Below are 23,484 nucleotides of genomic sequence, written 5' to 3' on the forward strand. Positions count from 1 at the left end.
TACACTTCAAAATACACACTCTTAGTTTCTCTAAATCAGCAAGTACCCATTTGGGATGGCACACAGATGGCTCCTACACCCAGAGGTGACTTAGCCCTTTAACTGCCAAGGGTTCCCCCCCCCAACCCCAAAGCCAAAGCCTTTTTTTGATGATTTCGGGATGTCATTATTCAATCCCTTGTACCATTTTTGTTACATGAGATGTCTTGGCCAAATTTGGCCCCTTTTTTCGCACATGTAGGCGGTCATAACGCCACCAAGGAATCCTAGTTTGCTGTAGGCGGTTGAGATAAAATAACCAATAAGGGAGAAAAATGTTGTTTTTTTCCTTGTAAGACAAATGGTTTGCTGTTCTGAATTTGCCATTTTCCAGGCTTTCAAGAACAGGTTGAGTGGAAACCAAAAAAACATATTTTGATATGGTTACCAGCCGTTTTGTGAGAGGTAGGCGATTTTACCATTTTTTCCAATAGGACCTGTATGGACGGAATGGAAGAGGAGGGTAGGAAAGCTGAATGGGAAGACAGAAAGGCATACATTTCTGAAAAGTAGACAAAATTCCAAGTTTAGGAAGGGGTGATTTGTGCTGATCAGGCAACAACTATGTAGCGAAGAATTCCATAGTTTGGGGAAAATCAGGAAAATGACAGGAAAACAAAGGTATGTGGTGGACATGATTGGCCTGGTACGGCAATGGCTACTGTGAATTTTGAGAAATGCAATGCCCGCTACATTCCCCCGACTCTTCCAGTTAGGAAATCACACATTTTATGTAATGTGTCACAAAAATGGCAATACCACAAGCCAAAAACGGAGCCATGGTACACAGGTTTTTTATGCTTACGGCCTAAACAGACATACTTAGCATGTGTTAGTAAAAAAACAATTGTGTTGAGGAAGTGCATGCATACATTTTTGGAAAGAGCACAGGCAGACCCTTTGACGGGTAGGTGACTTGGGCAGGTTACAAAAGTGTATAGTGCCTAAAGCAGTGACTAAATGTAGGTCACGTTTGGGAAATGAAAGGGTTGTGTGACAAAGTGCAGCAGCAAATGTTCGAAAACATCATGAAAACCACGCAAACACTACAAATGTCCTACCTTTCCGCGTTCCCACAGGTGTCCTGACGAAAATGGTACCTCACATATGTGGGTTACCTACCTGGGCGCAAAGGCGAAAGGCTAAACCACTGGTAACCCCAAGTCTTTTGGCAGAGCAGATTTTGCAGGATTTTACTCATGTGGACAACCTACAGATTTGGGCCTAGGGTGTCGAAGCCACCAAGGAAAACAGGCAACCCCATGCATTTCCAAAAAAGAAGAAACCTGTGGGAATCCACAGAGGTGTGACTTGTGCGACTCGCCCCAGAATTTATTACCCACAATCCCCGGCAAAGTCTGAAATTTGGCAAAAAACCCCACCATTTTCAGCCATTTCCCTCTGCACACTCACCGAAACACAGTGCAAACAACACATGTCCTACCTACCCGCGTTCCCACAGGTGTCCCGATGAAAACGGTACCTGACATGTGTGGGTGCACCTACCTGGGCGCAAAGGGAAAAGGCTAAACCACTGCTATCCCCCAAAGGGTTTGGGGAGCCAACCTACAGATTTGGGCCCGGGGTGTCGCAGCCAACAAGGGAAACAGGTAACCCCAACATTTCAGAAAAGAAGACACCCGTGGGAATCCACAGAGGTCTGTTTTAAGTGAATCGCCCCAGAATGTATTTCCCACAATCCCCGGCAAAGTCTGAAATTTGGTGGAAAAACATAATTTTTAGACATTTCCCTCTGCCAACCCACCGAAATATGCCGCCAACAACACATGTCCTACCTTCCCACATTCCCACAGGTGTTCAGACAAAAATGGTACCTCACATGTGTGGGTGCACCTACCTGGGCGCAAAGGGAAAAGGCTAAACCACTGCTATTCCCCAAAAGGTTTGGGGAGCCAACCTACAGATTTGGGCCTGGGGTGTCGCAGCCACCAAGGAAAACATGGAGGGCGAAGCTGCAACGCAGGCCAGCCAGCGCTCCAGGGTAGTCGAGGGGGTAATGCCCCTGGCCTTGGTGGGCTGTCTCCAAAAAGGACAAGAGTGTCAGTGCCCCCGACGAGTGCTGGCTGCTGTTCCTGATCTGCTCCTCCGGCTGCTCCCGTGGACATACTAAACGTTGGAAATACGATCTTCTGAACCATTTTGAACTTTCTATTTACATCATTGGCAGCCCGTAGCTCTGCCCAAAAGTCACGTGGTTTCTATAAAAAAAAGCGGCCGCACGCACCCGCGCGCGCACACGCGTGACGAGTTCGCCCCTGCGAGTGTTCACTGCTGTTCCTGTTCTGCTCCTCCCGCTGCTCCCGTGGACATACTACACGTTGGAAATACGATTTTCTGAACAATTTTGAACTTTCTATTTACATAATTTGCAGTCCACAGGTACTATAGTACAGCATCTAGCCTATCCATCACTACCTAACCTCTTATCACGCAGTAAACTTAATATAATTTGTTTATTTACTTCAGCTCCACCCAAAAGTCACGTGGTTTCCATAAAACGGAACGGGCACCCGTGTGAGTGCCCCTGGCGAGTCCTGACCGCTGCACCATCTGCGGCAGCGGAAGCATCCGAAAGTACTTTAATCCTATTTTTCACTCTCAAGCTTATACTCTTCAAAACTTTTTCCATACTAGCACTCTGTGTTTTCCTCAGCTCCAGCGATTTGCGTGCTCTAATCCTCTGTTCACTCATATATGCTGGAATGGCCTATCGGCTCACCACAGATATGCCAAACATTTTACCATCTCAACCTCAAAAACCTTCATTGGCCAACCGCCAACTCGTTACTAAAAAGCCATCTATCGCTAGGCTCTTTGCAAGTGTTGCACACGGATATCAGAGACTTTTTTGCATACAAGAGCTCCTTATCGAGCAGCACCTACTCTGACTCTGTATCCGGTAAGCTCAGCCTTCCTCCGGCAATCAGGTTCTTGTCAGCAATCGACAGCGGAGACCATTCAACTACAACAATGCCATTATCCGATGTCACTATGTGCAACTGTGTAATAGTGGCTCCACTTATTGACTTTGAAGGCATTACTCATACCATTGCAACCTTGGCCGAATCACCCAGTAGTCCTCCAGACTCCCGAGTCTCTGCCGAGACACATGTAATGGAAGCTGCAACAAACCCTCCACTATACTCGCAGATTGCAACTGGAGAAGCCCACTCGGCTAGTAACGCTCCACAAGATCATTCAACTCAAATATCTAATTTATCTCCTAATCATTCCTTGATCAGACATCTTGCCGGAGATTATCTGCTTCCCCCGATCTCCCAGTAAATTTTTCCATATCTGCATCAGAATCGTCGTTAGTAGCTTCATTCACTAAGCCTGCTGCAAAACCGTCATTTGGCTTTCCTAGTTCTTCCACATTTGCTATTCAATCAGCTCTTACAGCTCTAAACATGAGCATTTTCTCTTTGACAAAAATTTGAATGAACAGACCATACATCTGCGAGTCTTGGAAACAAAGCTAGACTGGATAGCAGGTCAACTCGCTACCAACCAACCTCGATCAACCATGGACGGTAACGTGGCTGTTGAACCTAACACCACCTATGTTCCCCAATTTTGATTGATCATGTGACCGGGACGGAGAGGGATTTAGCACACATCTTGCCCCTAATTGAACATGTCATTACTACCGCTCCCTCTCCCAATTCTGGAGCCAATCATACTGGCTCACCATCAGCCTTGTTGGAGATTATTGAACTCACCAACATTGACACCCCTCTAATTGAAATGTTCCAAGAGCCCTAACCGGGAATGAAGAGAAGAAGAAATAATAAGAAAAATAAAAAACAAAATTTACTTCCGCTTAAGGCAAAAAAAAAAAAATGTATCCCTGTACCAATTCAATAAAATCTTAACCACAAAACAAAAAAATGTGTGTATGGAATATCGCTACAAAATACGAATTCTTCTCAATTGCCAAGTCAATAAAAGGTACAAATTGTGGAGAACAAAGATACCACAACTCGTCAAGCGATCGTGTCTTGAGTGCCATAAGGGTGGTTTGCAGGCAATTTAGATGCTAGCTGTAAAATAAGGGGCCCCTGGGGCACTGTTTCCCAGGTCAGTCTGGATTCCACCTTAAAGCCCAATTCCAGAAGGGGCTCCATTTGGGTGAGGATCAATTCCTTAACTAGAGGAAAGGAAAAGAGGATCAGACTAATGTCTCAGCGTTCTCGATCCGGAAAAGCCACCCTAGCAATATGTTTATAGGCTATTAAAGAAAGGGCAGGTATTTCTGAGAAGATAGTCAGAACCTTGCATCTGTTTAGACAGATCGGTACTTCGAGCTCCAAACAGACTCTGTATTTTGATCAAGTGGAGTGGTTTCTTATTAGTGGCTTTATTGCGTTCTTCTCTCTGTAAAGTGGCCAAAGGTTGAGTTTGGGGGCCTTTTAAATGTACACCTTGCAATTTCACATTATCTAATTGCAGAGGCCTAGAGAGGGGTTTGTGCAGTCGTTCCACCAAGTCTCGTATACCTGCTGAGATTGATGGATGTGAAGATACTGATGGAATATTGTCTGCCTGGAACTTCCCCCACCCCATTCCTAAGTCCAAGAGAGGAACAGGAATCAGGGAATGATTGGGGTGATTATTTAAAGGAGAGGGGATTTGAGGGGGCCCCAGATTGAAGACAGTTGATCGGGCTTAGTATCCACAGATCGTTGGACGTTTATCACATTTTTAGCCTGTCCCACATTAGGTAGAGTGAAGGCTTCTTCAAAGGTCCTTGATTTGCCGGGGCCACATCCTTGATGCCGAGCTAAGTCGGCTGGCAGTACAGCAGTCGGAGAGGCCGATAATTCATCTACGACATCTTTTTTTATAGGTTCCAAAGGATTATGTGGATTGCACCTTTGCGGCGTGCCAGGCTTATGTATATTTATTAAAGGCAGAATGTCAGTTTGAGCAGTAGAATCAACCAATTTAGGTTTAAGCGAACTGGCTGCAGAACTCCCCTGCCCCTCTAAATTAGGCCCAGAGTTTGCTCTAAATAGAGAAATTACAGGACTTTTAGCAAACAGTATATTAGGGCCTTTTGTAGCCATTTTCTGCTTAATTGTACGTGGTTTACGTGTTACAGAGGATTTTTTAGGGTCACTAGTCTTGGAAATGCCTTCTTCAGTGGGCACAGTCGCGACAAATGGCGCTTGGCAAGCTGTAGGGTGTAAGTTGGCGACATTCTGTAGACGGTTAACTGTAGATGGAGGGGTTGCAGGCCTAATGATAGAGCAATCAAGAGGTGTGGCCTTGAGTGATGCTTGCAATAAGGCAATAGTAGGGACTTCCAAAGTGTCTGAAATTTCTATTATCTCTGATATTGTTGGAAGTAAATGTGCGGATGTAATGGGGATTACATCACCCTGAGACGCTGGTAAATCGCTCTTCACAATTAGTTTCTGAGATAATTCAACTCCAATCCAGTCCACTTTGTTAGTTAAATCTACAAGAATTTCAGTACCGGTGCAGTCGATTTTTGAATTAAGTTCCGTGATTAGCCTTTGAGAATTTTTAAGTTCTGCCCAGATGTTGTCGTAACAGTTGGGTGGGTGAAGCGAATACGGTCATCCACATCTTGCAAAGTATGATGTAGTCTTGGTGAGTTTGAGTTTTCAACCGATAAGTTTGCCTCCCCTACAGAGTTTGATTTTTTTGCAGTGATACCGTCTATAATGTTTGTTAAAGCAGTTGGAGTATTTTGGGTCGAGCCACTGCTGGTCTGTGGGGCAAAGTTTGGAAGAGTTGCACCAGCAGAGGGCAAGTCCATAGCTATATCCGTGCATTCAATAATACTGAAATCAGTAATATTATTGTTACCGCCAAAGAAAGCCTGGGTGGTCATAGCTGAATGGTCCAGCATAGCGTTACCTCTGAAAGCTTTAGATAATTTAATTTCAGTGCTAGTAGAAGATGCTTTAAGAATATAGTTATCCAAAAAAGTTTTTCCCAAGATAGGCTGGATCGACTTTCGATGTTTGGGTTTTTTTTAATGCAATTTCCCATTACGTGTAGCAGGAATAGCAAAAGGGCCTACAGTGTCAGAGTTGTGGACCAAGGCTTTATGCATAGGTGCCCCCAGGCAAGTCACTTTCTGCATACGGGATATATGCTTGGCCGTGGAGAGAGTAGATGACAGACCTACTTTTGGAGGAAGAGTTGTTTGCACAAGCAGAGGCGGAGCACAAATAGAAATTGAAAATGTTAGTTGGCCAGTATAAGGTGACCAACACTTAGCCCCAGTTGTGAGTGGCTGGCTGCTACCAGCTGGATTCGATAGAATGGCATCTGGAAGCATTGAGGATCCCTTTTGGCTTCGTAAACCAGACCTCATATTAGATAAGGCAAGAAGTAGAATAATACCACCAGATCAAAGAGCTCGTACTAAAGCAACAAATATGAGCCCCGCAGTCTCTGGCGTAGGTTTGAGTGTAGGTTTGAGCGTGTTCAAGGTTAAGTAATTAGGTACATATATCATTGAGAAATAGTTAAACATTACCAGATCAAAGGGTCTGCAATACTAATGTGCAGGCCCCGCAGTCTCTGGTATGAGGAGAAATAGGCAGTAGAGAGTAGCTTTATCAAAAACTGGAGGGCAGAGCAGGCATGGAGTAAATGTCAATAGGGTTGCAGGAGAGCCAGAGTGAAGGTTAAAATCCTGGGGATAATATTAAACAAAATGGATAGCAATAGCCGGGTTACTCAGTGGTTAAGAAATAGAGCTTACTGTATTCCGGCCATCCGCAACTGCCCACGCCGAACAGCCAAACAGCACAAGCCGTTCTGCCACCAGGGCTTATGCTGTAAGGGTGGTAGTGCAGGGGATTTAAAGTTCCCAGCGTTATCACGTGATCACGTCACGTGGTCCTCAGCGGCTCCGCCTCCCTCAGTACAGCAAGAGCCGGGTGCTCGCAGTGCTGCTTGGAGGGGGAAGCTAGCTGGTATTTAAAAGGCAGTTCCAAAGGTAAAAACACAATCCTGCTACTCCGTTCACTATGACACCAGTGCTTTCAGTCAGCGCCGCTCAGGCGGCAGTGGGGGGGATTTGAATTTCCCGGCGTTATCACGTGACCGTGTCACATGGTCCTCAGCGGCTCCGCCTCCCTCAATGCAGCAAGAACCCCCAATGCAAAGTAAATTAACACTTTCCTGGAGGAAAGGTAAAGCACAAAGTCGGAGGTAAGAAGAGTCTATCAGGGAGCCAGGCCAGCCAATGTCAATTGAGCAAAAGTCTAGGTGTGCTGAAGCACTTCTTGCAGGTAAGTAAAAGTCTTGCACAATGTTTTAGAAGTCTTTGTAGAAAAATAGAATCACTGTATGGCCACAACCTGGGAGGTTTGTGAGGGGCAAAGCTGCAAGCAACTCTGCAAACGCAAACAAGACAAGTCTCAACTGAGAACAAGCAAAGCTACACAACAAGAGGTAAGTCCCTTTAGTTTTACAGTACCTTTGGTTAGAAGAAATGGTTCCAGCTGGCTTCTGTTCCTGTGTAGGTCTGCATATCCTGTTGTTCCTGGGCCTCAGTCGTGGGGACAAGAGGGAGGACGTCTGGGGACTCTTGCACTACAATGGGAAGGTAGGCAGCAGCAATTGGCAAACTTCAATTCAGCAGCACTTTGTGGTTTCAGCTCCTCGCGTCTATAGCAAATAGCACCACTGCAGTCTCTCGGATACCATTCTAGACTTTCCTCGCATCTATTGAGGTGGCTCAGGCTTGGTCAGTCCTGCTTCCTAGGAGTCAGGAGGATCTTTCTGCAGCTCGGGTCTGACTTAAAGACACTCACTCGATTCTGGTGTTCCTCTCCCTGGCACTTCGGTTCCTGCAGCAGCAATGGAAGTACAGCCAGCTTCGAGAGGATTTCCAGATGAGCTTGCCTTGGGGTCGATTGGTCTCACCAACCCAAGGGGAGAAGTCGTCCTTTACAGGTCTTCTCTAGTGGAGGCGAATTCTGAGCTTCAGCACAGCAGCAGGGCTTCACCAGGCAAACCAACTGTCCAGGAGTTGCAGCAGGCGTCTCTTCCAAGTTTTTCTTCGGATTCCTTCGTCCAGTGGTCGACTCTGCCTTCCACGCCAGAAAGCCTCACCTTTTATGCAGGTTTCTCCTATTCATTCACAGCCTAGTTGTCAATCACACAGCAGGGTAGCTGTCCTCCGAGGACAGCCCACCAGCCTATCACCCTTGGGTGCGTTCCTGTAACCAAGGAGACTGAGCACAGGGAGTTTCCTGCACCTCCCTCACTTCTTGACCTTGCTAGACACGCTGGAGCCAGAGACAGGCTCACTCGTAAATCCCACCAAAGACAAAATGAACAAAGGGACCAAACCTGGTTTGGCGCACAGAGTAAATCTCAAGAAGGACCTTTCCAACAAGAAATTGTGAAATAACAAGGCCGGGCCATTTTAACAAAATGGGCACCCATGGGTGCCTTACTGCAGCTGCGATTGCAGCCTGCAGTAAAAACACACAATGGTAGTAAAAAGTAAACCACTGCCACCAGCCATTAATTGTAGAAAGGGTAACATAAAAATGCTATATGAGAAACTAGACAACGGGGATACTAAGTAACCCCTCCAGCACCCTATTGTAAGATAGTGTGTGCTGAGTCTAGAAAGTTACAGAATGCAAGAGTCAATTTCACTTTACTGCTCTTGGAAACAGTAGTTTCACCAAGAGTAGGTATTTAAACCTTTGGGAAATCTAAGAGACTTCCCCTGTGTCACTGCACTGAAGGTGATTTGTGTCACAATGATGCCTATGGAGTATGCCAGACTCCAAAATCAAAAGAAACACAGAGTCCAAATCACAGAAAAATACATGAGAGAGTGGGAAAAAGGTCTCACTCTCTCCAGGTTAGAAATGAAAAGTCCTTAATTCCAGGAAAAAGAGGGGTCTCTAAGGTACAAGGGAATTAGCAAATTTCTGAGAATTCTCCCTAACACACCCTCAAAGCCTGACAGAATATAAAGCAAAACCCATGGCAGAGACCTGCAATTATTAACTGTGACAATCAATTAAAGGTGCATGACCAAAGGGAGGAAAGTCAGTTCCTTGCAAACCTTTCTGGTGGAGTTCCTGCACGGGAGAGGCAATTCTCATGGATTTAGCAGGCAGAGCACTTGGTCAGGAAGATGCCATGATTCGCCTTCCTGCCCCTAAAATGGTGGTCATGGGCGGAACATCAATTAAACCATTGGAAATCCTCCCTTCACCCCTGGAGTTTAGGAGGGGGGTTACCTACAAGGAGAGGACATACACACTCAAGGCTAATGCCAATCACAATCATGGAGACCCTGGAAGGACTGGACCAGCCAATTCGAGCACTTTTTGTCCCAGTCACTTTATTATATCATATTGTAAGAGGCCAGAACTCTATAGCTATGTGGGAGAGAGGGCAGCTCTCTCTAATACTATCTCTAAGGCATGCTAAGAGCTGAGGAGATAGTGGAGGAGGAGAGAGCATGGAGGAGGGGGGAGAAAGAAGGAAGAGAAGTAAAAAATTGGACAAGAGTTGGAGTGTGAAGCCCAGGAGGAGGATCTGTGAACATAGCTATGGACCAGGGAGACATCAGGTCATGTGGACCCCAGGGTTTTGTTATCCAGGTGGAAAGCCCAGGATGAGGCAAGGTGCCCGATGAGAACCTAAGAACAGCAGCTTGCAGGGACCTGTCTGTGTACAACGAAGGTTGCTGATTGAGTCAAGGGCACTAAAATTGTCAAATTGATTTCTGTAACAAGGCTTGGATATTTGGACCTTAGACCATTGGCCTGTCTAGAGCAGGGGATGCACTGTATTGTTTGGCCGATCCTGCAACTCTTTATGATTTTAGACCTTCCCTCTCTTTGTTCTACCTCCCATGATGCATATTCCTCCACTTCCTGTACCATTAATAAAACATGGAACCTCATATCATATGTCTGTGAGCAATGTACACTTCTGGGTGAGACAATGCATAGTAAAAGCGCTTCTCAGCCGATCAGTGGAGGCATGTGTCAGACTATTTGTGATCAATTCTGTGTGACCGTTCAAGTGTTATATAGATCCTACATAATATATTCTATTGTATCGGTTTAAATCAGGCGTTATGACACCTGTTTGATCGGTACTCGTGTCCTGGATTAGGATTTCTCATATGCTGACCATATGGTGTTCGAGTCCCACGTTTCTTTTTGCACCTTTCTTAAGCTTCTAGGATCACTCTAACTACAAGAGTGGATGTTTCTGTCTTTTGCCTTATCCATGTTAATTCATTTACAGGCATGCTGTCTGGAGTTTCCAGCAAATACCTCTTTTCACATGTCACAAATTGTAGATGTGCTGCAAAGTGGTACGACGCGAAATCTGTCCTATTTCCGTATGGGTCTTCATATGGCCTTTTAAGCATTTCTATGGTGACTGACACCGCACCAGTGTCACCATTTATTTTTCTAAAATGCTGAAAGATATGGCCTTATTCAAAGTTGGTAGCGTACACTAATCTTGGCAACATGCAGCTCATGCCTCATCAGCGAGAGATGGAGTTTGGTCAAAAAGGAACTGGATTGCGCTGTAGCTATTCAGCCTCTCCCAGTATTTTGCACATGTGTCTCACCATAATGGAATGGTGGGCAGTTATAGTCTTATCTATTACACTAAGCAAGCTTACTAGAAGAAAAATTGAGGATTATTAGAGATTGATGTTAAATCCATTTATGTCCCTTGTAACTTGTAAGTGTTTATTTGTACAGCGCTTGTACACAAGGGAAGTGCTTCAAAACGCTTCACGACGGGAAGGGAGCAAGGGAATACAGTAGTTATACTTAGGCCTTGAAGTTTCCGAATGATCAAACAAAAAAGTAACTAGCGTACTAGACCTGATGGCGTTCCACCTAGTGCAAGTGCATGAAGTGTTTCAGGCTCAACTAGATTAGGGAGGGGAGACAAATGGGGGGACAGGACAGAACTTACTAGGCCTAGTAAACTCAGGTCATGCAAGTGTACAGACGGAAGTGCAAGGGAGGGGGAGGGGAAACAATTGCGCCCAGTCAAGCAGGGCCCTGGGTTAAGTGCAGAGAGGTTACCCCTCTCATGGAATGTATATTGAAAAGTGCAGTAGTGCTGAGCATAGTGCAGATGCCCGGAGGCAAGCGAAGACTGGCAGGGGAGCCTGGGGCCTGTATGGCTCTGGAGGTGAGCTAGGCGACCAGTCAGCAAGCTGAACAGAGGTAGGGGAGGTATGGAGGAGTGAGGCAGGAGAGAAGAGAGGAGGTTTGCAGGGGAGAGGGAGAGAGGATGAGAAGAGGAAGGTCTTGAGGTGTTTCTGGAACTTAAGGAGCTCCGGCTCAAGGCAGAGAGAGGCAGGGAGGCTGTTCCAGAGGGTGGCACCTGCAGAGGATAAAGATCTACCCCCAAATCTCTGCTTGGAAAAACGGCCCACCCGCAAAGAGTTGGAGGAGGATGAGCGGAGGGCTCTGGAAGGAGAGTATTCAGGATGAGAGTGTTGTAGATCGTGCGGGCCACAGTCCCAGGCAGCCTTTTGGACTATGCAGAGGGTCTTGAACTTGATCCTAGCAGCCACGGGGAGCCAGTGGAGGGATTTCAGCACCAGAGAGATGCAGTCCCTGGGCTTGAGGCCAAGGATAAGTATTGCGGTTCTGTTCTGGATGAGTTGTAACAGACAAAGAGTAGAAGTAGGAAGACTGAGAAAGAGGCTGTTGCAGCAGTCCAGCCTAGAGAGAACCAGGGCTCTGGCGTTGGTGAGCCTTTGGTGGAAGGTGAAAAAGGGTAGAACACCTCTGAGGAGGTGCAGCTGGTAGTGGGTCTTTTTGGAGATGTCCGAGATGTGAGAAGAGAAGGAGAGAGTGGAGTCGAAACTGACTCCCAGATTTTTTGCCTCACCAGCAGGTGTGGGCGCAGGGCCAAGGGAAGCCGGCCAGTGAGAAATTGTGAAAGCCGGGGGCAGGGGTCCCAATGAGGACGATCTCCATCTTACTGGAATTGAGGCAGAGATGGTTAGCAGCACAAGACTGAATTGCAGACAGACAGTCAGGAATGAGTGAGGAGGGGGAAGAGGCCGAGGGTAGCCTGAAGGATAGCTGCGTGTCATCCCCATAACACTGAAAGTTAGAGGTGATGGTAGAGATTCTGTAGGCCAGAGGGGCCATGTAGACATTGAAAAACCAAGGGGATAGGTTTGATCCCACTGGGACGCCACAAGTAGAGAGAGTGATAGAGGAGAGAAAGGCCCAAGTTCCACGTGGGAAGGACGGTCAGGGAGAAAGGAGGCAAGCCACGCCCGGGCCAGATCTGTGATGCCCAGGCTATCACGGAGGCGCGAGATCAGGATGTTGTGATTTACTGTGTCAAAGGCAGATGAGAGATCGAGAATGAGGACAGAAGGAGAGTTAGAGTCAATATTTGAGAGCAGGTCTTCACAGGTGTTCAGAAGAGCAGTTTCCGTGCCTCTGGATGCTCTAAAGCCAGACTGATGGTCATGGAGACAACCAACAGATTCAGTGTGAAGGGTAAGCTGAGAGATAGCTAATTTTTCCAGGAGTTTGCCCAGGAAAGGAGTGATAGAGATCGGGCGATAGTTAGCCGGGATAGAAGGGTCAACAGAGGATTTTTTGAGCAGAGGTGCACAAGGGGTGCTTTAGAGAAGTGGGGAAAACTGCAGTGGCGAAAGAGAGGTTGAAGAGGTCGGTCAAGGCTGAAGCAAGAGAATCAATGTTGTCCTTGATGGTTTTAGGAGGGCATGGGTCCACCTGTTTGGAGGAGGCTTTCATGGTCCGGACTTGTCTATAGACCTCCTCAGGTGTGACAGGGGAGAAGGAGGAGAGAAGAGCGGGAGTGTGGCCGAAGGGGGCCCAAGAGATGTGGATGCTGGCAAAGGAGCCGAGGAGAGAGATGACAGGATGTCCTGTGTGTTGGCAGTGAAATGAGCAGCCAGGGCTGAGCAAAGGGCCTGGGTGGGTGCAGAAGAGGAAGAGGCTGCGGTAGGATTGGCCAGTTCCTTGCAGGCTTTGAAGAGTACACCCGCGTTGTTAGATGCCGCCGAGATGCTGGCTTGAACATAGACTCTTTTCTTGGAGCAAATGCAAAGTCTATGTTGCCTTTGAAGAAGGCCGCAGGCCAGTTTGTCAGATGGTGCACCGGAGGGATCCCCATTTCCGTTCCTCTGCTCTGCACTTTTCGTTTAAGGGCAGCCATCTCAGAGTCGTACCAAGAGTTGCACTTTTTGGAAGGCTTCAGACGGGCCCTCATGACAGGGGCAAGAATGTTAAGAGTGTTGGAGGTCGAGAGGTGAAGGTTTGAGAGGGCTGTGTCAGGGTGGGAGTCAGCCGAAGGAGTAGGCGGAGGAGAGTAGGTGGAGGCAAAGGCAGCCACTGTCACTCTTTTCATGGGTCGGATGACCTTGAAGGCAGGAGGCAGTGAAGGGTGACCAGTGCTAGAGGAGAAGAGAGCTTCATGTGGGAAGAGAGAAGAGAATGATCAGTCCAGGAGAGTGAGGTAGTGAGAGGGATATATAGAGGGATGTCAGTGGAGATAAAAGCATCTAAGGTGTGGCAAGCAGTGTGCGTCAGGCCAGAAGGTAGAATGGAGAGAGAAAGAGTTGCATAGGTTGCGGAAAGGACCTGGGGAGTCAGCAGAATCATGATGGATGTTAAGATTCCCCCAGCAAGAGGAGTTGTGAGGAGGAAAGGAGAGAATAATCCAGATCAGCCTATTCAGAATGGAAGAGGGTGGGCAGGCCCGGCAGCCTATAGTTTAACAATATTGAGATGTGGGGTAGCTGTGACTTCAACTTGCTTTGCCTGAGAGTATTGCTCTTATTTTTTCCACCAAGTTTGGCCACTTGTCCACTACCTGTGTGAGAAGGCCTGGCATGGTCATTGTCGCCAACTTGCCCCTGCCATTGTGTGAGGTGCTACACCATTGGGTTAAAATCATTTCATGACACAGACACCAAACGTTGTACCTACAAGAGGATGCTGTGGCCACTCGTAGACACCACTGTTTTTTAATTCTGCACCATAAACCGTTGCTTACATCTGTAACTTTGCGAAATGTAATCCACTGTCTTTTATTTGGGAAACATTCATTCTTGCATTATTTTAATATTTGTCTGTGTATTTGCGTTATCTTTTAATGCCCAGCTGGGTCATATGAGCTAGATTTTACATACATCTAGGATGTTGTTCAACATTGTGATGTCACGTTTTTCTTATTCTTGCAGTTCTGCAATCAGCAAGCACTGGGAGGCTGAACTGGCCACACTCAAGGGAAACAATGCCAAGCTCACAGCAGCGCTGCTGGAGTCCACTGCCAACGTGAAACAATGGAAACAGCAGCTTGCTGCATATCAGGAGGAAGCAGAGCGTCTACACAAGCGAGTAAGCATTGACATGCACAGAAGCAAAATCATTGTCCGCTTTTTTGCTTTTGAAGATCATGTTAAAGCGATTAGATTGGAGGAATAGACCTGGTAGATTTTTTCAAATCATCAGGTCGCAGGTTGGGCAGTAACAACACTTTCGCATAAAACTGAATTCAGTATGCTATCTTATTTTATACTGTTTTTCTAGTGGATTTAGAGCGCAGGAGGAATCCTTCGCGGTTTAGAATAGCATGGCCTCATTCTTTGTGGACTCGGAAAGTGTAATAAACACGTAATGTGGCAACTTCGTGGAAATGTATTTGCTCGAATGGAAGTAAAAACGAACGTATTCCTTCATGGTACAATGTGCATTTGTGCAACGGAAATTGAGCAATAAGGCCCTTCACTCCAGGAAAAACAGATAGCGTTAGTTGCTGATAAATTAAGAAACGTTGAGCTGCAGCGCCACCTACAGCATCGACATTGCCACCATATTTTCATTTTGAATAATAAATAATGTGTCATCACGCAGGCCTACATTTGCGCACTGCGCACTGTTTCTTTTTGGCCGCTTTCGGGCCGCTGTTGTCCTGTGCATAGAGCGAGTGGGGTCGACTGGACTAAGCACTACGTTACAAACATTTCGTGCTGCGTATATTTGCCTGCTTGCAACGTTCTGCTTTGTAAATGATTTACGCAGAACGGAGTGCTGCGCAGTACCTACGCCAGGGTTGGTCTCGGAACTAAAAGGGGCCCTGGAAATGTTTCTCAAAGTGGCCCCTTTCTACACCCTGTGAGCGAGTTACACATACACAAAATATTAAATTTGCTTACAGCGAGGAATAGCATACTGACAACTTTATAAGAAATTCCATACTTCAAAGGAATATGGGAATGGGAGAGATGTAAGAAAGGGGTGGGATAACTGGGACAGTGGCCAATCGAAGAAAACTAGGGTTTCACGCAAGTGGCGCAGAGGCCCACCATGAAATCTACAGAGTTCCCTCTTGGCCATTCCACCACTGACTGCACCATGACATAAGAGTAAGAGTAAGCAGGAAGTGGCCTTGCTGCATAATAGTGTAGATGTGGGTTGCACCTGAGTGGATTGTTTCATTTTCTACCCCTGTTTCATCATACCTTGCCAATGATTTGACTATATAATGGCAGTGTCTGGCAAAAGGTGACTACTTGGCAAATTGTTCAGTGCCTTTGAAGAAGCCAAAATGATTGTCTCACAGTGGCATACTTGCCAACATTCTGTGACCAAAAAGATGTAGGATTTTTTAAGTTTCAAAAATAATAATTCCCATAACGATGACATCACAGGAAAATACTAAACATACATTGTTGGCACCATTGAAGCATTTTAAAATACCCAACCCATCAAACAGCACAACATGGAAAGATGTTGAAATATAAAAAAATGTATAATTCTAAGGGTTGTCCCGGCAAGAGTGCAGGACAGAGTCAATGAGCTGTCAGGTCAGTGGATTGGTCTGAGTCTAATCACAGTAATCACGTACCAGTCCACTGTATAGACAGACTAATTAATGTATTGCATGCTTTGTCCTGGAGCCTGCCTTAGAGTCACATAAATTACCTGCCACTGTAACAAGCAGTAGGATCTGTCACTGAAATTTGTAGGCGGTAGTACTGCTTAAAAACTGCCTAAATCTGTAGGGTTGGGAAGTATGCAATGCTGGTTTCAAACATTTCTACTTGCAAATGGCAGTGTTAACCTGGATTGGTGTTAACTGAATCCATGACACCCTTATTAGAGACATAAGGGATCGATGACAACTCTGGAAAGATGACAGTACCTATGTGTGGTGGAAAAACGGTAGTTTTGTTTGGCTTTAACATTATTCTGTCAGATTTATCCGACTTCTAAAGCTCTCATGACAAGCCGCTTAGTCTTAAATGTTTAATTGATGCATGACTTGCAAGGAACTGTTTTGTTTATTTTGTGCTTCCGTCCACCAGCTCACTTCCAAACTTTCGTCCAGATAAATGTATTCCTTATATGTATGTATTGGGTGTATAAAGCGCAAACCAGCTGAGAAGTAATGGTGTGCTGCACAAAGGGTAGTCACTCAAGGGGTTACACGTAGAGTGCAGGGTTAGGCGAGCAGCTTAAATGTATATGGGTAGCAGGGCAGAGAGGGAACACTTGAGGGGGAGAAATAGCATTGAGTGGAGCAATCAGCAATTGGCTAGATTTTATTCCTAGAGTAGGGTCACAAAACGTATGGCTCGCTGCCAAGGCACTCTGCTCCTGCCACACTTGTTAGCTAATTATTCTTTGCATTCACCCCCCCATTGAGAGTCAGATGTTTGACAAGACATGGAGGGCAAGCAAGCGCTTTTCATCAGAGGTCCATGTCACATGTTGGTTCTTTCAAGACCCTTCAAGGTCGAGCCAGTCATATGACCAAGGGAAGTTCTCAAAGAGGCCATTGATAACAGGGATCAGAGCGTTAATGGGTCGATAGATTAGACTATTTTGTATTCAAAGTTAAAGAATCAAAGACTTTGTTCACCTTGAAAAGGGCTCTTGCTGCAGTTGTGCATTGTGGTCTACGAGGATGTGCTAGGGAGTGTGATTGCATGTACTGATTTGGACAAGGCTTCCGTTGCTACCGATTTCCCCAATTCCTTTAGACCAAAGGGTTGGGGCCTCAGTGCATTTGTCAGTGTGGTGGCTGTCATACTTGAGAGAGGCAAATTAGCTGAATCCTCTTCATTTACTCACTAGATCAAGAGACCAATTATCTCCAAAAATGCTGCCCTGCCACTTGTGCAAGCCAAACCTCAGCAATTTTATCTTGCTGCAACAGTCTAAATTGTCATATGCTCGGAGAGAACTGACATTTTCATATCTTGGAACAGAGGACAGAATATTCTGTCAGAATTCATAAATGGTCATGTTGGAAATACTGGAAGTGTCCACGGACTGTAGAACACTCGCGTCCCCTGCACACTCAAGTTATTGCCAATGGCAATCAGTAATTCACAAAATATAGATCTTGTTCTTAGGGATCTACTTCAATGTTCTAATTATAACATAAATTGCTTACAGAACAAGGAAAAAATAAAGATGAAACTCAACATATAAAATGTGTTTGGAATAGCGGGCTAATTTGTCACCAAATGGGGTTTACTCTAAGAGTCATAATCACTTATACACTTTCTTAGTCTACAGAGGTAGTAATCATAAAGTCACTTAGTTATTGATTTCAAAAAGCAAAAGATTTATTGATGCATGCCCGTCTATATTCAGCAATATTACCAATTGTTGATCATCATATAGTGCCATGACTTCAATCAAACAGTGTATTCATTTTTGATACAGTAGAGGACTAACTACTTTACAACTAGCTCAATGTGTTTTGTGAAATAATATCCCTTCTTCAGGAGCAGAATATTCTATGTTATCAAATGTCAAATTTCAGTTTTTCATAATTTCATAGTTTCTTAGTTTCAGTTCTTCCGGACAAACTGTTTCCCTTCAAAACAGAAAAGATACGGATGCTTTTAGTGCACTATACATCCATTTCCATAAACATAGTAACATATTTTAACCAAAAGTGTCTCTACCTCTCATCCGTGCCCCTTTTGTATATTTCAGGCAGGAGTAATCAATTTTCAGAATGGGAGACCCCTGGAATCCAGTAATATGGTCTCAAACGTTAACTTGAGCTGGGGAGTACTAGAAAAATAATGGGATATATATACTGAAATGAGCATGATACCATTTATAACACTTTAAACTAAAGAATAAACATTCAGGATGCATGTCTTCAAAAACAAAAAGTAAGAGATTCTCAATTATTTCTATATATGTATTGGGCTCACAAACTCTAGAGTTTGAAAAAAAATGTGAAAATGATGTTTCACTCTCCCCTTCAAAACTAGGAAGTCTGAGTGTCCAGTAGTCAGTCCGTGACTCCCGTGTTAGGAGAAGTCAGTACTTGACAGATTGGCGCAGCGCAGTGAGGGCTTAAATCATCACCTACAAGTACAAAGGGCGATTATGTCAACCCTTTCCAAGTCCCCATGGTGAAAGGAGGCCAGAGCGGTCTTTAGAGCTTCTTACCTCTCGGCAACTCGAAAATGTTGATGGCCCGTATCCGCGGATGATGCGGAACGCGGGTGGCCCGTTTTAATATTCAAATGTGGCACCGGCGCACGTCAGCGCGATGAAGTCAGATGTAAACTTCTGACGTCATCACGCGGTGCGCATCCCGCACCGCGTCACAATACCAACTTCATTCCAGCGGGTTGGAAATCAGACATACGCTGTCTGCATCATTCAAAATTAATTCTTGGCCCCCAGGATGCGGTCAACCCTTTACATGATGTAAGTCCTATCTCCATAGAGGATGGGGAGTAATAATTGTTTGAACTGCAGTTAATGCAGATTTAGAGATTACCAACGGGAATGGAAAGTAGTAGTTATCTTAACTGCAGATAATGCAGAACGGAAGTTTACCAAAGGGGCACCGCTGCTCACAATCTTGACACATTCATTTATTCTTATAACAGTGTAGTATCCTGTGCGCATCATGTAACAATACCGTATAGTCACAATTATTTCCTAAGTGGAGACAGAGGAAATTGCTGAAATGTGAGCATAATGCTGTTAATAAAATGTTGCTTTCCACACATGCTTTCCAAGCCACTTGCACAGGTAATAAGTCCACTGGTAATAATTGAGAATGTGAACAAAAAAGTAAGTCTATAGTCTAATGTGGAAATTGAAAAATGTAGCATAATCAGATCATTTAAAAGAGTGTATGTATCCACTATGACTATAGTTAGTTCATGTGGAGTAGTCAGTCACAGATGGCCCATAGAACAAGTCCTCACAATATTGGCAAAAGCCGTCAGCACATTTGGGGTCACATTCACAGGTAACTACTTACAGTGTAAAAATAAGAGAATAAGTATTTATTCAGATAGTGTGGTAGGACAAATATTCCATAATCCGATCGTTCAAAAGAGAGTAAGAACCCAATAAGGCTATAGTTTGTTCATGTGGAGTTGCCAATCACAGATGGCCCATGAAACAGGTGCTCCCAATATAGGAAAAAGCATCAGCACATTCATAGATAGTGTAACTTAGTTATTCCAGTGAAGATATGTGTGCATCCTAGGTAGTATTTTTACTCATAGGAACGCTCCTAAGTGGAAATCTTCATTCATTCCATATGGGTACATGCGGTCCAATTTGTCTATCCAGTACAGCTCGCGTTGGTCCATCTTTTTTGCGTGATTACCGCCTCTTGAGGCTCTTTGTACCACCTCTAAGATTTGATATCTCAGTTGCGCCACTGTGTGTTTTTTCTCATTGAAATGTCTCGCTACTGGAGACCGTTCGTTCTTTGTACGGATGTTAGTCTTATGTTCATTGCATCGCTCCTTCATCTTACGCTTGGTTTGTCCAATGTAGTAGATGCCACATGGGCAACTCAAGGCATAGATTATGGATTTAGTGTCGCAGGTTGCATAGTGTCGAAGTTTGATTTTTGCACCCGTTCGAGGATGCCTCACGTAGTCACCTTTTGTGATGTTGTTGCAGTTATTACAATGTAGACACGCAAAGGTACCTACTTTTTTAGTTTGTAGCACCCTTCGTCGTTCAGCTTGTATGTGTTTTGGCTTCACCAATCTGTCTCTAAAGTTCTTTCCTCTTTTATAGGCAATTAAGGGTGGTTCTGGGAAAAGCTCCTTCAATTGTCGATCCAGTTGTATTGTCCTCCAATTCTTTCTGATTAAAAGAGATTCCATTCTTATATTCTCTAAAATATTCCAGCCAAAGTCACCATATCACTCGACTAATCAGAAAGAATTGGAGGACAATACAACTGGATCCACAATTGAAGGAGCTTTTCCCAGAACCACCCTTAATTGCCTATAAAAGAGGAAAGAACTTTAGAGACAGATTGGTGAAGGCAGAACACATACAAGCTGAACAACAAAGAGTGCTACAAACTAAAAAAGTAGGTACCTTTGCGTGTCTACATTGTAATAACTGCAACAACATCACAAAAGGTAACTACGTGAGACATCCTCGAACGGGTGCAAAAATCAAACTTCGACACTATGTAACCTGCGACACTAAATCCATAATCTATGCCTTGAGTTGCCCATGTGGCATCTACTACGTTGCACAAACCAAGCGTAAGATGAAGGAGCGATGTAATGAACATAAGAGTAACATCCGTACAAAGAACGAACGGTCTCCAGTAGCGAGACATTTCAATGAGAAAAAACACACAGTGGCGCAACTGAGATATCAAATCTTAGAGGTGGTACAAAGAGCCTCAAGAGGCGGTAATCACGCAAAAAAGATGGACCAATGCGAGCTGTACTGGATAGACAAATTGGACAGCATGTACCCATATGGAATGAACGAAGATTTTCACTTAGGAGCGTTCCTATAAGTAAAAATACTACCTAGGATGCACACATATCCTCACTGGCTTAACTAAGTTACACTATCTATGAATGTGCTGAATGCTTTTTCCTATATTGGGAGCACCTGTTTCATGGGCCATCTGTGATTGACAACTCCACATGAACAAACTATAGCCTTATTGGGTTCTTACTCTCTTTTGAACGATCTGATTATGGAATATTTGTCCTACCACACTATCTGAATACATACTTATTCTCTTATTTTTACACTGTAAGTAGTTACCTGTGAATGTGACCACAAACGTGCTTTTGCCAATATTGTGAGGACTTGTTCTATGGGCCATCTGTGACTGACTACTCCACATGAACTAACTATAGTCATAGTGGACACATACACTCTTTTGAATGATCTGATTATGCTACATTTTTCAATTTCCACATTAAACTATAGACTTACTTTTTTGTTCACATTGTGAATTATTACCAGTGGACTTATTACCTGTGCAAGTGGCTTGGAAAGCATGTGTGGAAAGCAACATTTTATTAACAGCATTATGCTCACATTTCAGCAATTTCCTCTGTCTCCACTTATGAAATAATTGTGACTATACGGTATTGTTACATGATGCGCTCAGGATACTACACTGTTATAAGAATACATGAATGTGTCAAGATTGTGAGCAGAGGTGCCCCTTTGGTAAAGTTCTGTTCTGCATTATCTGCAGTTAAGATAACTACTACTTTACATTCCCTTTGGTAACCTCTAAATCTGCATTAACTGCAGCTCAAACAATTATTACTCCCTATCCTATATGGAGATAGGACTTACATCATGTAAAGGGTTGACCGCATCCTGGGGGCCAAGAATTAATTTTGAATGATGCAGACAGCGTATGTCTGATTTGCAACCCACTGGTATGAAGTTGGTATTGTGACGCGGTGCGGGATGCGCACCGCGTGATGTCATCAGATTTTCACATCTGACGTCATTGTGCCGACGTACGCCGGCGCCACATTTGAATATTAAAACGGGCCACCCGCGTTCCGCATCATCCGCGGATACCGGCCATCAACATTTTCGAGCTGCCGAGAGGTAAGAAGCTCTAAAGACCGCTCTGGCCTAAGGTTCTTTCTCTGTCCAGTTGGACATAATTTAATCCTTTCATCATGGGGACTTGAAAAGGGTTGACATAATCGCCCTTTGTACTTGTAGGTGATGATTTAAGCCCTCATTGCGCTGCGCCAATCTGTCAAGTACTGACTTCTCCTAACACGGGAGTCACGGACTGACTACTGGACACTCAGACTTCCTAGTTTTGAAGGGGTGAGTGAAACATCATTTTCAATTTTTTTTCAAGCTCTACAGTTTGTGAGTCCAATACATATATAGAAATAATTGAGAATCTCTTACTTCTTGTTTTGGAAGACATCCCTCCTGAATGTTTATTCTTTAGTTTAAAGTGTTATAAATAGTATCATGCTAATTTCAGTATATATATCCTATTGTTTTCCTAGTACTCCCCAGCTCAAGTTAACCTTTTAGACCATATTACCGGATTCCAGGGGTCTCCCATTCTAAAAATTGATTACTCCTGCCTGAAATATACAAAAGGGGCACGGATGAGAGGTAGAGACACTTTTAGTTAAAATATGTTGCTATGTTTATGGCAATGGATGTATAGTGCACTAAAAGCATCCGTATCTATTCTGTTTTGAAGGGAAACAGTTTGTCCGGAAGAACTGAAACTAAGAAACTATGAAATTATGAAAAACTGAAATTTGACATTTGATAACATAGAATATTCTGCTCCTGAAGAAGGGATATTATTTCACAAAACACATTGAGCTAGTTGTACAGTAGTTAGTCCTCTACTGTATCAAAAATGAATACACTGTTTGATTGAAGTCATGGCACTATATGATGATCAACAATTGGTAATATTGCTGAATATAGACGGGCATGCATCAATAAATCTTTTGCTTTTTGAAATCAATAACTAAGTGACTTTATGATTACTACCTCTGTAGACTAAGAAAGTGTATAAGTGATTATGACCCTTAGAGTAAACCCCATTTGGTGACGAATTAGCCAGCTATTCCAAACACATTTTATATGTTGAGTTTCATCTTTATTTTTTCGTTGCTCTGTAAGCAATTTGTTATAATTAGAACATTGAAGTAGATCCCTAAGAACATGATCTATATTTTGTGAATTACTGATTGCCATTGGCAATAACCTGTGTGTGCAGGGGACGCGAGTGTTCCACAGCCCGTGGACACTTCAATTTTTCTTGTTATGTACCACTACCTAGTGTCAAGGCAGTGTTTTTCTCCTCTGCACCTCACTAAATCTCTATTAGCATTATAAGAATCTTTCTCTATAACTTGGTGTGCATACTGTATTCATTTCTCTTTGTACATGTTGGAAATATTGGACACCTTATGTAACCCTGTTGAGGCACTGGCAAGCTCATGGTTAAATGTATTTGTATTTTTGTATTTATTGGTAGGTTTGGGAGACAACTCTATAAGCAAAACAAGAGGTGATGGCTGGAAGGTTTTGAATGAATCTCTTGTAGTACTCTACAAGTACAGCTCTACCTACATTGAACAGCATTACAAATATC

The 23,484-nt window shown here is 44.2% G+C and overlaps 1 protein-coding gene across 5 annotated transcripts in view; it reads left to right on the top strand.

Moving 5' to 3' along the window:
* The window catches only part of HOMER1 (homer scaffold protein 1), a 1,117,839-nt gene that overhangs the window by 752,293 nt on the left and 342,062 nt on the right, over window positions 1–23,484 (top strand). For all 5 annotated transcript variants that reach the window (XM_069627415.1, XM_069627411.1, XM_069627413.1 and 2 more), the window contains one exon: window positions 14,294–14,450. In XM_069627415.1, coding sequence (XP_069483516.1) covers window positions 14,294–14,450 — 157 coding nt within the window. The remainder of the gene's footprint in view (window positions 1–14,293; window positions 14,451–23,484) is intronic.

Source organism: Ambystoma mexicanum, chromosome 6p, assembly GCF_040938575.1.
Source record: "Ambystoma mexicanum isolate Mex_15411 chromosome 6p, UKY_AmexF1_1, whole genome shotgun sequence".
NCBI lineage: Eukaryota > Metazoa > Chordata > Amphibia > Caudata > Ambystomatidae > Ambystoma > Ambystoma mexicanum.